At 62.5% G+C, this 13,373-nt stretch overlaps 2 protein-coding genes across 2 annotated transcripts; one reads left to right on the top strand and one right to left on the bottom strand.

The window, feature by feature from the left end:
* Positions 1 to 257: 257 nt before the first annotated feature.
* Positions 258 to 8,208, top strand: PFKM (phosphofructokinase, muscle). The gene is made up of 23 exons (XM_065654508.1): positions 258 to 356; positions 1,505 to 1,603; positions 2,186 to 2,259; positions 2,355 to 2,432; positions 2,655 to 2,844; positions 3,543 to 3,708; positions 3,805 to 3,849; positions 3,940 to 4,048; positions 4,120 to 4,215; positions 4,304 to 4,396; positions 4,483 to 4,608; positions 5,241 to 5,305; positions 5,388 to 5,451; positions 5,530 to 5,676; positions 5,945 to 6,015; positions 6,112 to 6,199; positions 6,289 to 6,441; positions 6,529 to 6,693; positions 6,807 to 6,868; positions 6,962 to 7,073; positions 7,160 to 7,259; positions 7,536 to 7,641; positions 7,733 to 8,208. Exons 2-23 carry the CDS (start codon positions 1,513 to 1,515, stop codon positions 7,878 to 7,880), a joined length of 2,349 nt encoding a protein of 782 aa, XP_065510580.1. The 5' UTR covers positions 258 to 356; positions 1,505 to 1,512; the 3' UTR covers positions 7,881 to 8,208.
* A 121-nt stretch (positions 8,209 to 8,329) lies between these two features.
* On the bottom strand, positions 8,330 to 11,194 carry ASB8 (ankyrin repeat and SOCS box containing 8). Its single transcript, XM_065654509.1, has 3 exons — positions 10,898 to 11,194; positions 10,154 to 10,258; positions 8,330 to 9,266 (listed from the first exon to the last, which is right to left on the bottom strand). Exons 1-3 carry the CDS (start codon positions 11,012 to 11,014, stop codon positions 8,634 to 8,636), a joined length of 855 nt encoding a protein of 284 aa, XP_065510581.1. The 5' UTR covers positions 11,015 to 11,194; the 3' UTR covers positions 8,330 to 8,633.
* Between the last annotated feature and the right edge of the window lie 2,179 nt (positions 11,195 to 13,373).

Raw genomic sequence — 13,373 nt, 5'->3', positions numbered from 1 at the left:
GATTGATCCTGTTAGCGCTGGTTGATCCCATTACTGCTGATGCCATCACAGCCCATCCCGTTACAGCCAACAGATCCCATTACACCTGATCCCATTACGCCCGATCCCGTTACAGCCGATCCCATTACAGCCAGGAGATCCCACGACAACTGATCCTGCCCCAGCCGATCCCGTCCCAGCCCACAGATCCCGTGCCAGCCCATCCCGCCCCAGCAGATCCCGTCCCAGCCAATAGATCCCGATGGTCCCCGAGGTGCCCCCCGAGCTGTCGCGGCTCCTCCTCCCGGCCGCGCTGTCCCTGGCGCTGCTGCTGCTGCTGCTCAGCTGCCTCCCGCACCCGGCGCGGGGACCCGCAGGTCAGTGACGGACACCGGGGCCAGGGACAGACAGACGGGGACCAGGGACAGACACCGGGGCCAGGGACAGACACCGGGGCCAGGGACAGACAGACTGGGGCCAGGGACAGACAGACTGGGGCCAGGGACAGACAGACTGGGACCAGGGACAGACACCGGGGCCAGGGACAGACACCGGGGCCAGGGACAGACAGACTGGGACCAGGGACAGACATTGGGGCCAGGGACAGACATTGGGGCCAGGGACAGACACTGGGGCCAGGGACAGACAGACTGGGACCAGGACAGACAGACTGGGACCAGGGACAGACACTGGGGCCAGGGACAGACAGACTGGGACCAGGGACAGACAGACTGGGGCCAGGACAGACAGACTGGGACCAGGGACAGACATTGGGGCCAGGGACAGACAGACTGGGGCCAGGGACAGACACTGGGACCAGGGACAGACATTGGGGCCAGGGACAGACAGACTGGGGCCAGGGACAGACAGACTGGGACCAGGGACAGACAGACTGGGGCCAGGACAGACAGACTGGGACCAGGGACAGACATTGGGGCCAGGGACAGACAGACTGGGGCCAGGGACAGACACTGGGACCAGGGACAGACATTGGGGCCAGGGACAGACGGACTGGGGCCAGGGACAGACACCGGGACCAGGGACAGACAGACGGGGACCAGGGACAGACACTGGGGCCAGGGACAGACACCAGGACCAGGGACAGACAGACTGGGACCAGGACAGACAGACTGGGGCCAGGGACAGACAGACTGGGACCAGGGACAGACACCGGGGCCAGGGACAGACAGACTGGGACCAGGGACAGACACTGGGACCAGGGACAGACACTGGGACCAGGGACAGACACTGGGAGCAGTAACACAGACTGGGACCAGTAACACAGACTGGGACCGGTATAAGAACAGACTGGCACCAGTAAGGAGCCCAAAGTGGCCCCCGCAGCCCCGTGTCCCCCACGCCCCCGGTACTGGGGAGGGGACACCCTGTCCCTCCCCCTGGGGGCCCCATTTAGGGCCGGCCGGGGGGGGGGTGTCACTCTGCGCTGTCACGGGCGCCGGGGCGACCTCGCCGCCCTCCCGCCCCTCGCTTGGTTGGTTTTTGCCCAATTTTGCTCTTTTTCCAGCCAAGAAGATGGCGCAGCCGCCGGTGGGACACGGCCACACCGAGAACATGGGCGCCGGCAAAGCCATCGCCGTCCTCACCTCGGGGGGGGACGCCCAGGGTAAGGGACACCCCGTCACCCCAAATCCCGGGGCGGAGCTGCAGGGCGAGTGCTGTTTTGGGGAGAAACCGGCTGAAAACGGGACTTTGGTGGCTGAGGTGCTGGGGGGGTTTTCTCCAGGCTGCAGGTTTGGGGGTGACCTTGGGGGGTGACAATGACGTGGGGCAGAGTTAAGGGGACATTTGGGGTGCAGGGGGGGGGAACCTGGGTGACAAAATTGGGGGGGGCGGTTAAAGGGACGGCAGTGCACGGAAAAAGCGTTGGGGTTGCCCAAAACTGCAGGGATTCAGCCCAAAGTGTGTTGTGGTCCCAGAGTGATGGGGGGAGCCCTTTTTTTTGGGGGTGTGGGGGGGGTCACCCAGCCCATGGGGGTCTCTGCTCAACCCCCGCACCCCCCCACTTGTCACCCGGTGTCACGCGGCCACCAGTAAATGTCACCGGGGCAAAAATAACCCGGCAGCTGCGGGACCAGGAGGGGGGAACTGGGAGGGGGGGGCGAGCGGGCGCTGGGGGGGGGGTGATGGATTCTGGGGGGTCCCCAGGGTGGGGGGGGTCCCCGAGGTGACGGCCCCTCCTCCCCAGGCATGAACGCGGCCGTGCGCGCCGTGGTGCGTGTCGGCATCTACACCGGCGCCAAGGTCTATTTTGTGCACGAGGTGGGTGCCGACCCCCCCCAAACACCCCAAATTCCCCACTACCCCCATTTCCCCAACCCCCCCAACGCCTGGTTTGTGTCCCCCCCCCACTCCAGGGCTACCAGGGGCTGGTGGACGGAGGGGACAACATCAAGGAGGCCACATGGGAGAGCGTGTCCATGATGCTGCAGCTGGTGAGCGCGGCCACCCGTGGGGTGTCACCGGGGGGGGGACACATTTGGTGTAACCCAACCCCCCCGGCGCCGGGGTCAAGCCTGAAAATAACCCGAAACCGGAGCCGGGATGGGGGGGCAGGGACGGACAGACGGACACGGGGCGCTGGGTGGAGGGGGAAGGGATGGCCAGAGGGACACGGGGCGCAATGGGGACCCGGCAGCGACGTGGGGGTCCCGCAGGGGGGAACGGTGATCGGCAGCGCGCGCTGCCAGGATTTCCGGACGCGGGAGGGGCGCCTGAAAGCCGCCCGCAACCTGGTGAAACGCGGCATCACCAACCTGTGCGTGATCGGCGGCGACGGGAGCCTCACCGGTGCCGACACCTTCCGCGCCGAGTGGAGCAGCCTCCTGGGCGAGCTGCTTAAAGTGGGTACGTGCGCGGCCCCCCCCGCGCGACACCCCCGATTCCAGCCACGGGAGAAGAAAAAAGAGGGGCTGGGGCAAAATCAGGGGGTTTGTGGCAAAATCAGGGGGTTTGTGGCAAAATCAGGGGGTTTGTGGCAAAATCACAGGTGTCTGTATCAAAACCAGGGAGGTTGTAATGAAATCAAGGGGAGATCGTGCAAAAATCAGGGGGTTGTATGAAAATCAGGAGGGTCTGTGGCAAAATCAAGGGGGAGTTGTGGCAAAATCAGAGGGTTTGTGGCAAAATCAAGGGAGTTTTTACAAAAATAAGGGGGGGTTGTGGCAAAATTGGGGGGTCGTACAAAAATCAGGGGGGTTGTGGCAAAATCAGGGGGTTTGCATCAGAATCATGAGAGGTTGTGGTAAAATCAGGGGGTTTGTACCAAAATCGGGGGGGTTGCATCAAAATCGGGGGGGGTTACATCAAAATCGGGGTTGTGGCAAAATCAGAGGGGGCTGCAGCCAAATCAGGTGTTTGTGCCAAAACCACAGTGTCTGTACCAAAGTCAGGGGGCAGTACACAAAAAGGAGGGTTGGATGCGAAAATTGGCATTTTTTCCCCACACCGGAGGTTTGTGCTGGTCCTTGGCCCCCCCAGGGGGTGGTTTTTGGGGGGGGGGGGGGACACACACACAAAAGCAAGGGGGTGTCACCGCGCGGCAGGGGGGATCACGGCAGAGGAGGCGAAGAAGTCAAGTCACCTGAACATCGTGGGGATGGTGGGTTCCATCGACAACGACTTCTGCGGCACCGACATGACCATCGGCACCGACTCGGCGCTGCACCGCATCATGGAGATCGTGGACGCCATCACCACCACGGCGCAGAGGTGACGGGGACGCCCCCGCGCCACTCAGGGCGGGGACTCGGGTGTCCCCCGGTCCCCGGTTGGGCTCGTCGTGGGTGACACTCGTGTCTCCCGCAGCCACCAGCGGACGTTCGTGCTGGAAGTGATGGGGCGGCACTGCGGGTACGTCCCCGCGGCACCGCCTGGATGCGGCTCCCGATGAAGAAATGGGGAAAAAAACCCTGAAACAGCCTCTTTTTCACCCATTTCCAGCTACCTGGCGCTCATCACCGCCTTGGCTTGTGGCGCCGACTGGGTTTTCATCCCCGAGTCCCCCCCCGAGGACAACTGGGAGGATCATCTGTGCCGGCGGCTGACGGAGGTAGGACAGGCTCCGGCGGGCGCTTTGTCCCCGTCCCCATCCCCATTGTCACCTCCCGGTGCCCCCCCTAGACCCGCCTGGGCGGCTCGAGGCTGAACATCATCATCGTGGCCGAGGGCGCCATCGACAGACACGGCAAAGCCATCACCTCTGAGGACATCAAAACCGTGAGCGGGGAGGGGGGGAGCCCCGGTTCTGTCCCTGTCCCTTTGCTGTCCCCGCCGTGGGGGACTCAGGCGCGTCCCTGTCTTGCAGCTGGTGGTGAAGCGGTTGGGATATGACACACGTGTCACCATCCTGGGCCACGTCCAGCGCGGCGGGACGCCCTCCGCCTTCGACCGCATCCTGGTAGGGGGTGCCCTCCCGTCCCCGCCCCGCCGAGAGGGGCCTGGGGGGGTGACATCGCCGTCACTGTCCCCGTTCCTGCCCCGCAGGGCAGCCGGATGGGGGTTGAAGCCGTCATGGCGCTGCTGGAGGGGACCCCGGAGACACCCGCGTGCGTCGTCAGCCTCTCGGGGAACCAGGCAGTGCGCCTGCCGCTCATGGAGTGCGTGCAGGTGGTGAGTGGGGCACGGCACCCAGGAGCAGCCCTGGCGCGGGCCAAACCCAACCAGGACGGTGCAAACCCAACTGGCATGCAGCAAACCCGACCGGCGCGGGGCAAACCCGACCAGCATGGTGCAAAGCCAACCAGCGCGGTGAAAAGCCAACCGGCGCGGTGCAAACCTGAACGGCATGGTGCAAACTCAATGGGTGCAGTGTAAACCCAACCAGTGCGGTGTAACCCCCCCTATTCTGGTGCAAACCCAACCGCTGCGGTGCGAACCCAACTGGCGCGGTGCAAACCCAGCAATCTCAGTGCAAACCCAACCGTTGCAGTGCAAACCCAACCGGTGCGGTGCAAACCCAACCGGCGCGGTGCAAACCCAGCAATCTCAGTGCAAACCCAACCGGCGCGGTGCAAACCCAACCGTTGTGGTGCAAACCCAACCGGTGCGGTGCAAACCCAGCAATCTCAGTGCAAACCCAACCGGCGCGGTGCAAACCCAACCGGCGCGGTGCAAACCCAACCGTTGCGGTGCAAACCCAACCGTTGTGGTGCAAACCCAACCGGCGCGGTGCAAACCCAGCAATCTCAGTCCAAACTCAACCCCCCAATCTTGGTACAAACCCCCATCTTTGCTCCCCGCAGACCAAAGACGTGACGACGGCGATGAACGAGGGACGCTTCGACGACGCCCTGAAGCTGAGGGGCCGGTGAGCGTCCCCCCCCATCCCCGGTGGGACGCCGGCTGCTCTGGCCCCCCCCAGGACCCCCACACCTTCCTCCCCTTTGCAGGAGCTTCCAAAACAACTGGAACGTCTATAAGCTGCTGGCGCACATCCGCCCTCCCTCCACCAAGGTACGGCAGCGGGGAGGGGGTGACGGGGACCCCCCTGCGCCCCACAACCCCCCAAGCCTCCTTTCCTCCCCCCCGCAGAGCGGTTACACGCTGGCCGTGCTCAACGTGGGCGCCCCGGCCGCCGGCATGAACGCGGCCGTGCGCTCCACCGTGCGCATCGGGCTCATCCACGGCCACCGGATGCTGGCGGTGCACGACGGCTTCGAAGGGCTCGCCTGCGGCATGGTGAGACCCCCCGGGGGAAAAAGGAGGTGCACGGGCCCCCAGAAGCAGCAGCTGCGGCCCTGCGAGGGTTGGGGGATCCCCCCAGTCTGGGGGTGATCGATCCCCTTTTCACCCCGGCCCTGCTGAGGTGACAGGTTCATCCTGTCACCCCCCCCAACCTGGGGGGCACCGGGTCACCCCAATATTGCTCTGATATAATCACAGTGAGGCCAGCACACCCCAAAAACCCTTGTGTCCCCCACCCTCAACTTGCTGCTCTCCCCCCCAGATAGAAGAGATTGGCTGGGATCGGGTCGGCCCCTGGACGGGGCTGGGAGGATCCAAACTGGGGACAAAGAGGTGACGCTTTCACCCCAACGGAACACTCCAGGGGGGGTCCCCAGGACAAGCCCCCCCACCCCGGGTGGGCTCAGCCATGGAGGTTTTCCCCCCCAGGACTTTGCCCAAGAAATACTTTGAGGAAATCAGCAGCAACATCAGCACCTTCGGCATCCACGGGCTCATCATCATCGGTGGCTTTGAGGTCACAAGGGGGAGGACGCGGCAAGGGGGGGGGGACAGGCAGCTGCCCGCACCCTGCCCATGCCCACAGCCCCCCGGTGCCCCCCCCAGGCCTTCACAGGCAGCCTGGAGCTGGTGGACGGCAGAGCCAAGTTCGAGGAGCTCTGCATCCCGCTCTGCATCATCCCCGCCACCGTCTCCAACAACGTCCCCGGCTCCGACTTCAGCATCGGCGCCGACACCGCGCTCAACACCATCACCACGGTGCGCCCGCCCTCCCCACTCCACACCCCCTTCTCCCCGTTAACCTAAATCCCCCTTTTTTTCACCCCGATTCTCCCACTGCTGCAGACCTGCGACCGCATCAAGCAGTCGGCGGCCGGGACCAAGCGCCGCGTCTTCATCATTGAGACCATGGGTGGCTTCTGCGGCTACTTGGCCACCATGGCGGGGCTGGCGGGCGGCGCCGATGCCGCCTACATCTACGAGGAGCATTTCAACATCCACGATCTGCAGGTTTGGGGATCCCCCAACACCCCGTGTTCCCTCCACACCCTGTTTTCCCCCTGGGGTGGGGGCAGGAGCCGCATTTATTCCCACCACCAACACTTGTTTTGTGCTCCGCGTAGGTCAACGTGGAGCATTTAACCGAGAAGATGAAGACGACGGTGAAGAGGGGGCTGGTGCTCAGGTACATCCCCAAATCGGGATGGGGGGGGGTTCGCTGAGACCTGTCATGCTCGTGTCACCCCCCCCGTGAGCCCAAATTCAACCCCCGGCGCAGGAACGAGCGGTGCAACGAGAACTACACCACTGACTTCATCTACAACCTCTACTCGGAGGAGGGCAAGGGCATCTTCGACTGCCGCAAAAACGTGCTGGGGCACATGCAGCAGGTACAGGCCCCCCCAGGGAAGGGGGAGACCCCCCCACAGGGGGTTAACCTCCCTCCTCCGCTCACTCGGTGTTTTTTCGGGCGCAGGGCGGCACCCCAACTCCCTTTGACAGGAATTTTGGCACCAAGATGGGCGCCAAGGCGGTGGCCTGGATCACCGGGAAGATCAAGGAGTGTTCCCGGCATGGTGGGTGCTGCACCGGTGGGGCTGGGGGGGTCCTTGCCTTGTTCCCAAATTCACAGAGCCCCCCAACCCCTCCCCACATCCACGTGGGGGGAAAAATCTCTAAAAACAACCACCCACAAGGCGCATGCTGCTCCAGTATCTCAACACAAAGAGATTTTGGGGGGTGCTCTCCCCTCCTACCAACGCAAAGGGCCCCCCTGCAGATTTTGGGGGGTACTTTCCCCTCCTGGGGGGCCCAAAAGCATTGAGCTTGTTCCCCCCGGCCTCCCCTGGCAGGTCGGATCTTCGCCAACACGGCCGACTCGGCCTGTCTGCTGGGCATGCGCAAGCGCAGCCTCATCTTCCAGCCCCTCGCCGAGCTCAAGGAGCAGACAGATTTCGAGTAGGTGTCCCCCTTTCCCCCCAGCACCCCAAAATAAACCAACCCAGGCCGGGGTTGATGCCCCAAGCGACGCGGCGCTTTTTCCACCCAGGCACCGCCTCCCCAAGGAGCAGTGGTGGCTGAAGCTTCGCCCCATCCTCAAAATCTTGGCCAAGTACAACATCGAGCTGGACACGTCGGAAAAAGCTCATCTGGAGCACGTCACGCACAAGAGGATCTCGCTCGAGTCCAACATTTGACACGTCGGCGCCTCGCGGCGCTGCGGGGAACCCCAAAAACAAGCACTCCCCATTTTAGCTCGCACCCCCTGGGACGCCGGGCAGCACCTCCGTGCAGCTGCTGCAGGGAAAAAGCGATTTTCCCCAAAACAAAGTGTTTCCTCGGGGGAAATTTGGGGTTGGTTTAAGGATTTTATGGGCTTTTTAAACAGAAATGCGGTTCCCCGAGTGTTGCGATGGGCTGAGGGTAAGTGGTTTGGCTAGAGCCCCTCGGGCAGCACTTTAGTGTTAAAAATTCAGAATTAAGATGCTTCAATAAATTCATCACTCGCTCGTGGTGGCAAACACATCCCGCAGGGTTTCTCCATGTCTGACAACACCTTCATTTCCCATCTCTAAAAAGAGATTTTTCCCTGTTTCTCCTGCACCCCGAACGCAAAAAAAAAAAAAAGGGAAAAAAAACCCCCAGGTTAATCCAACAGCGGGGATATAATTTGCCATTAATTGGGGTGGTTCATCTCACAAGGCCAAAAATCGGGGGGAAGGCGCGTGGAGGAGCCGGTGAGCGCGTGTTGCGGGCAGAGAGACGACGTGGAGCCACCCACGAGTGACACCGGCGCGTCCCCAGGATGAAAACCGCGACCGGGGAGGGGAATCGGAACCCGCCGGTCACAAATCAACCCATCGAGCTCACTCCTGGCGCTGCCACGACGAAGCGGTGAGGAAGAGGAGCTGAACGCCGGCGCCTCGAGCCCCGGCGCCTCGTTTTACAGCTCAGCTGAGGAGCAAAACGTATTCCTTGAGGCTGGCGGGCAAGGGCAGCTGCTCCACGGCCTCGGGCAGGAACCGCACGCCCAGGCTGCGGCGGACGGCGTAACGCGACAGCGTCTGCAGCGTCCCGGGCGCCGAGCAGAGCAGGGTGAGCTTTTGGCAGAGCTGCGGATCCCTCGTCACCTCCCAGGGCATGCTGCCGTTCTTCCTCAGCTCGAAATGCCCAGCGGCGCGGTGCAGGAGCTCGAAGCAGGAATCCTCGCGCTCCGTCCCCAAGCCCCGCACCAGCAACGCCACCAGGCGCGAGATGGGGGTCTGGCCTTTCAGATTCGTCACCCGAACCTCCGCGCCAAAGTCGAGCAGGACGCTGACGCTCTCCAGATTGCCCTTCATGGCGGCCCAGCTGAGCGGCGTGTCGGCGTTGTAATCGCGGGCGTTCACGCGGGCGCCGTTCTCCAGCAGCGACCGCGCGCACTCGGCGTTGTTCTTGAAGGCGGCCCAGTGCAGCGGCGTGTCCTTGTTGCCGTCAGGCGCGTTGGGATCGGCCCCGTACTCCAGCAGGATTTCCACGCACGTCTCGTCCTTCTCCGCCGCGTAGTGAAGGGCCGTGCGGTTGTAGCCGTCCAGGGCGTTGACCTGAGAACGGGAGGGAAAGGATTAAATGCTGCGGGTTTGGGGAAGAGTGGCCGGAAAGGTGGAAAAGGGGCTGGGGGTGTTGGTGACAGCGGCTCAACGTGAGCCAGAGCGGCCAAAAAGGTCCCAGCGGGCCCAGGGCAGTGATCGTCCCTGCGCTGGGCACTGGGGAAGCCAAACTGTGAATCCTGGGGGCAGTTTTGGACCCCTCATGCCAAAAAAGAGCTTGAGGTGCTGGAGTGACTTCAGAGAACAGAACAGAGCTGGGGAAGAGGCTGGAGAAGGAGGTTGAGGGTGGAAATTTGGGGTAATTTCTCCCCTAAAGGGCTGTTGGGCATTGAACAGGCTGCCCAGGGCAGTGGTGGAGTCACCATCCCTGGAGGGGTTGGACAGATTAGGTTCTTGGGGACATTTTAGTGACAGGGTTGGGGTAATGGTTGGACTTGATGAGCTTGAGGGGCTTTTCCACCCAAAACAATCCTGTGATTCGATGATTCGGGGGTCACTGGGGTACCCCTGCTCCTGCTGGGCTCAGGGGAAGCTCCACCGCTGCTGCACAAAATCATTTCCACATCCCAAGTTTACTCGACAGCAAAATAAGGCAGTGTGGGTATGACCTGCCAGGAGTGTCAAAAATGAGGCAATGCCTGGGTTTTCATTCTCCCACCACAAAACTTCCCTCCCCCCCAGAGGAACACGCACCCCGAGGTCTCAGGCACAAACATTTCACTCCCTCCAGGGACCATAAACCTTCCCCTGGGCCCCTGCGAGGGGGCATGAAACTGGCACCATTTTAAAATATCAGCTCAAACCTCACCCGCCACCAACCCTGACTTCCCTGCCCCTTTTCCAAAGGACTTTTTATTTTTTATTCAACTAAAAGCCTTTACCTCCGCTCCCTTCTGCAGCAGCAGCTCCACGCAGTCGGTGTCAGCCACCATGCAGGCGCAGTGCAGCGGTTTCAGGGTGCCATGCATCCCGTTCACGTCCGCGCCCTGCGAGAGCACCGGGAAACCGGGATTAGCAAAACCCCTCCCGACCGCCACCCTTTCCCACCCCCTCAGCCAGCGCCCAACGCGCCTCAGTTTGCGTCGTTAGGAGAGGTTTATTAATAGACACCCGGCGTAATGCCCGGGGTTTGTTTTCAGGCTGGGAACGGCAGTTGCGCGGAGTTTGACGGTCTGTTTTTCTGCTCCCAGGCTTGATTTTAATTAACTGTCACTAAACGATGCCTGAGGACCCCGGGGTGCCGCAGGGGAGTGGAATAACCCGTGCTGAGGTTCGGTGTCCCCAGGGGATGACAGGGAACGGCTGCTGCGAGGCCACCAGCGGGCACGGAGCAGGGGGGCTGGGGCAAATGGGATGTTTTGCTTCCGGTAAATAAACCGGCAGCTGCTCAAATGCCGCCAGCGAGGCCCCGAGGGGCACCCGGGGCTTGGGAAGGGCGTCCCCGAGCGGGGTTAAGACATTTGCCACCCAAAACAGCTCAGCAGGGCCCGGGTCGGTGGGGCTCAGCCCCTCAGAACGACCTGGGCCGAGGGGAAGCTCCCAAGACGGGGCACAGCCGCAAGACCCTCACCCCGACGGGGGACTAAGCAGCGGGGAGCGCCACCCGCAGCCCGGCCCCGGCTCACCCTGCCGATCAGATCCTCCACGTTGTCCCGCGGGAAGGAGCGGATGGCGGCGATGGTGCGGATGAGGCGCTCGGACAGCGAGTACTTGCTCTGGATGCTCTGCATGATGTACCACATAGCGCGGCCGCCGCCGCCTCCGCATGCCCCTGCGGGAAGAGCTGCCCGGGCCGCACCGAGCGCCGCGGGGGGTCGGGGAGGCCCCGGGGGAGGTTCCGCGGGGCCGGGAGGGGTCGGGAGGCCCCGGAGGGTCCCGGGGATCCCAGCGCGGCCGCCCCAGCCCCGGCGGGAGGCGGAAACTGCCGCTACCCGGAAGTGACGAGCCCTGAGCAGCGGCGCACGCCCTCCCCGCCCACCTCTCCGCCAATCGCATTGCGGCTTCCCTCGAGGCTCCGCCTCCTCCCTGCTGTTTCGTCCCCGCCTTCGGAGATCCCGCCCCCTTGCGTAGCTCTCCTCCAATCGTCAGGCGCTCCCGGCCGTAAGCCCCGCCCCCGCCCGGGCTCTCCACCAATCCGCCCTCTCCCTGCGCATCCGCTCGGTTCCGGTGGCTCGACCCCGGCGTTGCCATGGCAACGGGGCCTGGTGCACCCCCAGAGCGCCCTGGGCCCGAGTGGCACCACAACATTCAATATCACCCCTGTTTTGGCTCAGCAGCACTTGAAAACTTATTTGGGTCGGTCACCAGTTTAATAGATGATTTTTTAATAAGGCTCGATCGACAGCTGATTAACAAAATTATTTAAAGCAGTTCAAAGGGGTTTGTTATAATTTAACAAGTGACTTGGCGGCGTGATGGTGTCAGGGGTCGCGCAGTGCTCAGAAGTTAAATCACACACAGAGACCTGATTAAAAGCCATGTGCAGCTCTATAACCACACGCAAGCGCGTTAATCCACAGACATTTGAATAGATTTGCACATATATTTGCACACTCGCCTGCGGCTTTGTGCCCGGGGATGCGAGCTGGGAACAAACGTCCCTCTGGAGTTCAGGGTCCTGTTCATGGGGGCACAAACCCGTTGTTTTTAGTCGGTGTTTTGCGCTGTGGGTCGAGGTGTGGGTCACAGAAGGGTTTGGGTTGGAAGGGACCTTCGGGTGGTCCAGGGACATCATGGCAGCATTTGGAGCTCTATGGATCGAACGGATTCCGTCCCGTCCTGCTCGGCTGCGACAGAAAAATGGCAGAAATGGGGTTTTTCCCCCATGGCAGGAGCTCAGGGGCTGCCCCATGTTGCGACCCACAGAAGCATTTTGGGTGGAAAAGCCCCTCAAGCTCATTGATCCAACCGTTCACCCAACGCTGGCGCTAAAATGTCCCCAAGAACCTCGTGCGTTCAACCCCCCCAGGGATGGCGACTCCAGCACCGCCCTGGGCAGCCTGGGCAATGCCCTTTGGGGAAGAAATCACCCCAAATTTCCACCCTCAGCGTCCCCTGGTGCAACTTGGGGCCGTTTCCTCTTCTACAAGGTGTTTCCCGGCATCACCCCAGTTTCCCCAGCATCACCCCAGTTTCATAGAATCACAGAATCGTTTCGGTTGGCAGAGACCCTCAGGATCATCGAGTCCAACCATAACCCAACTCCAGCACTAACCCGTGTCCCTGAACCTCATCCAAACACTTTTTAAACCCCCCCAGGGATGGCGACTCCAGCACCGCCCTGGGCAGCCTGGGCAATGCCCTTTGGGGAAGGAATCACCCCAAATTTCCACCCTCAGCCCCGTTCCCTCCTCTGAACTCACCCCAGCACCCCCATGTCCCCCCCGCCCCGTGCCTCAGTTTCCCAGTTCGCTGCCCCTGCACAACACGAGTTGTTCTCCCCAAAATCCCCCCCGGGGGTGTCCCACCATGGGGACAGGGCTGTGACAATGTCCCCCCCCCCCAGATGCAAACCCTGTGTGACCCCCAGAAGGTCCCTGTTCCCCCAAAGATGGACACACCAAGGGGGGGACACACACCCCAACCTCCCCCCCAACTCACCAGGGCGGGGGGGACACCTTAAACCCCCCCCGACCACCCCAATGATGGGGGGGGAACCCCAAATCTTCCTGCAGCCCTTGGCTGTGTCCCCCTGGGGGGCGTCTGTTCATCATGGTGGGTTGGGGGGTGACATGGGGGGTGACATCGGGGGGTTTCAGGTTGGGGGGTGACATGGGGGGTGACATCAGGGGGTTTCAGGTTGGGGGGTGACATGGGGGGTGACATCGGGGGGTTTCAGGTTGGGGGGTGACATGGGGGGTTACATGGGGGGTTTCAGGTTGGGGGGTGACATAGGGGGTGACATCGGGGGGTTGCAGGTTGGGGGGTTTGCAGGTTGGGGAGTGACATGGGGGGGTGACATAGAGGTTTGCAGATTGGGGGTGACATGGGGGTTTGCAGGTTGGGGGGTGCCATGGGGGGGTGCCATGGGGGGGTTTGCAGGTTGGGGGTGACATGGGGGGTTTGCAGGTTGGGGGGTGCCATGGGGGGGTGACATGGAGG

Source organism: Caloenas nicobarica, chromosome 33 (genome assembly GCF_036013445.1).
Source record: "Caloenas nicobarica isolate bCalNic1 chromosome 33, bCalNic1.hap1, whole genome shotgun sequence".
Lineage (NCBI taxonomy): Eukaryota > Metazoa > Chordata > Aves > Columbiformes > Columbidae > Caloenas > Caloenas nicobarica.
Note: the sequence above shows the minus strand (reverse complement) of the source record. Positions and strands in the feature narration are given on the sequence as shown.

Excerpts from the sequence above, each read along its gene's own strand:
- PFKM (XM_065654508.1), top strand. The coding sequence starts at position 1,513 with ATGGCGCAGCCGCCGGTGGGACACGGCCACACCGAGAACATGGGCGCC. Across the intron at positions 4,609-5,240 it reads TCATGGAGTGCGTGCAGGTG|ACCAAAGACGTGACGACGGC; the intron begins GTGAGTGGGGCA and ends TGCTCCCCGCAG. Across the intron at positions 6,200-6,288 it reads TCATCATCGGTGGCTTTGAG|GCCTTCACAGGCAGCCTGGA; the intron begins GTCACAAGGGGG and ends TGCCCCCCCCAG.
- ASB8 (XM_065654509.1), bottom strand. The coding sequence starts at position 11,014 with ATGTGGTACATCATGCAGAGCATCCAGAGCAAGTACTCGCTGTCCGAG. Across the intron at positions 10,259-10,897 it reads TGGAGGATCTGATCGGCAGG|GGCGCGGACGTGAACGGGAT; the intron begins GTGAGCCGGGGC and ends GTGCTCTCGCAG. Across the intron at positions 9,267-10,153 it reads TGCTGCAGAAGGGAGCGGAG|GTCAACGCCCTGGACGGCTA; the intron begins GTAAAGGCTTTT and ends TCCCGTTCTCAG.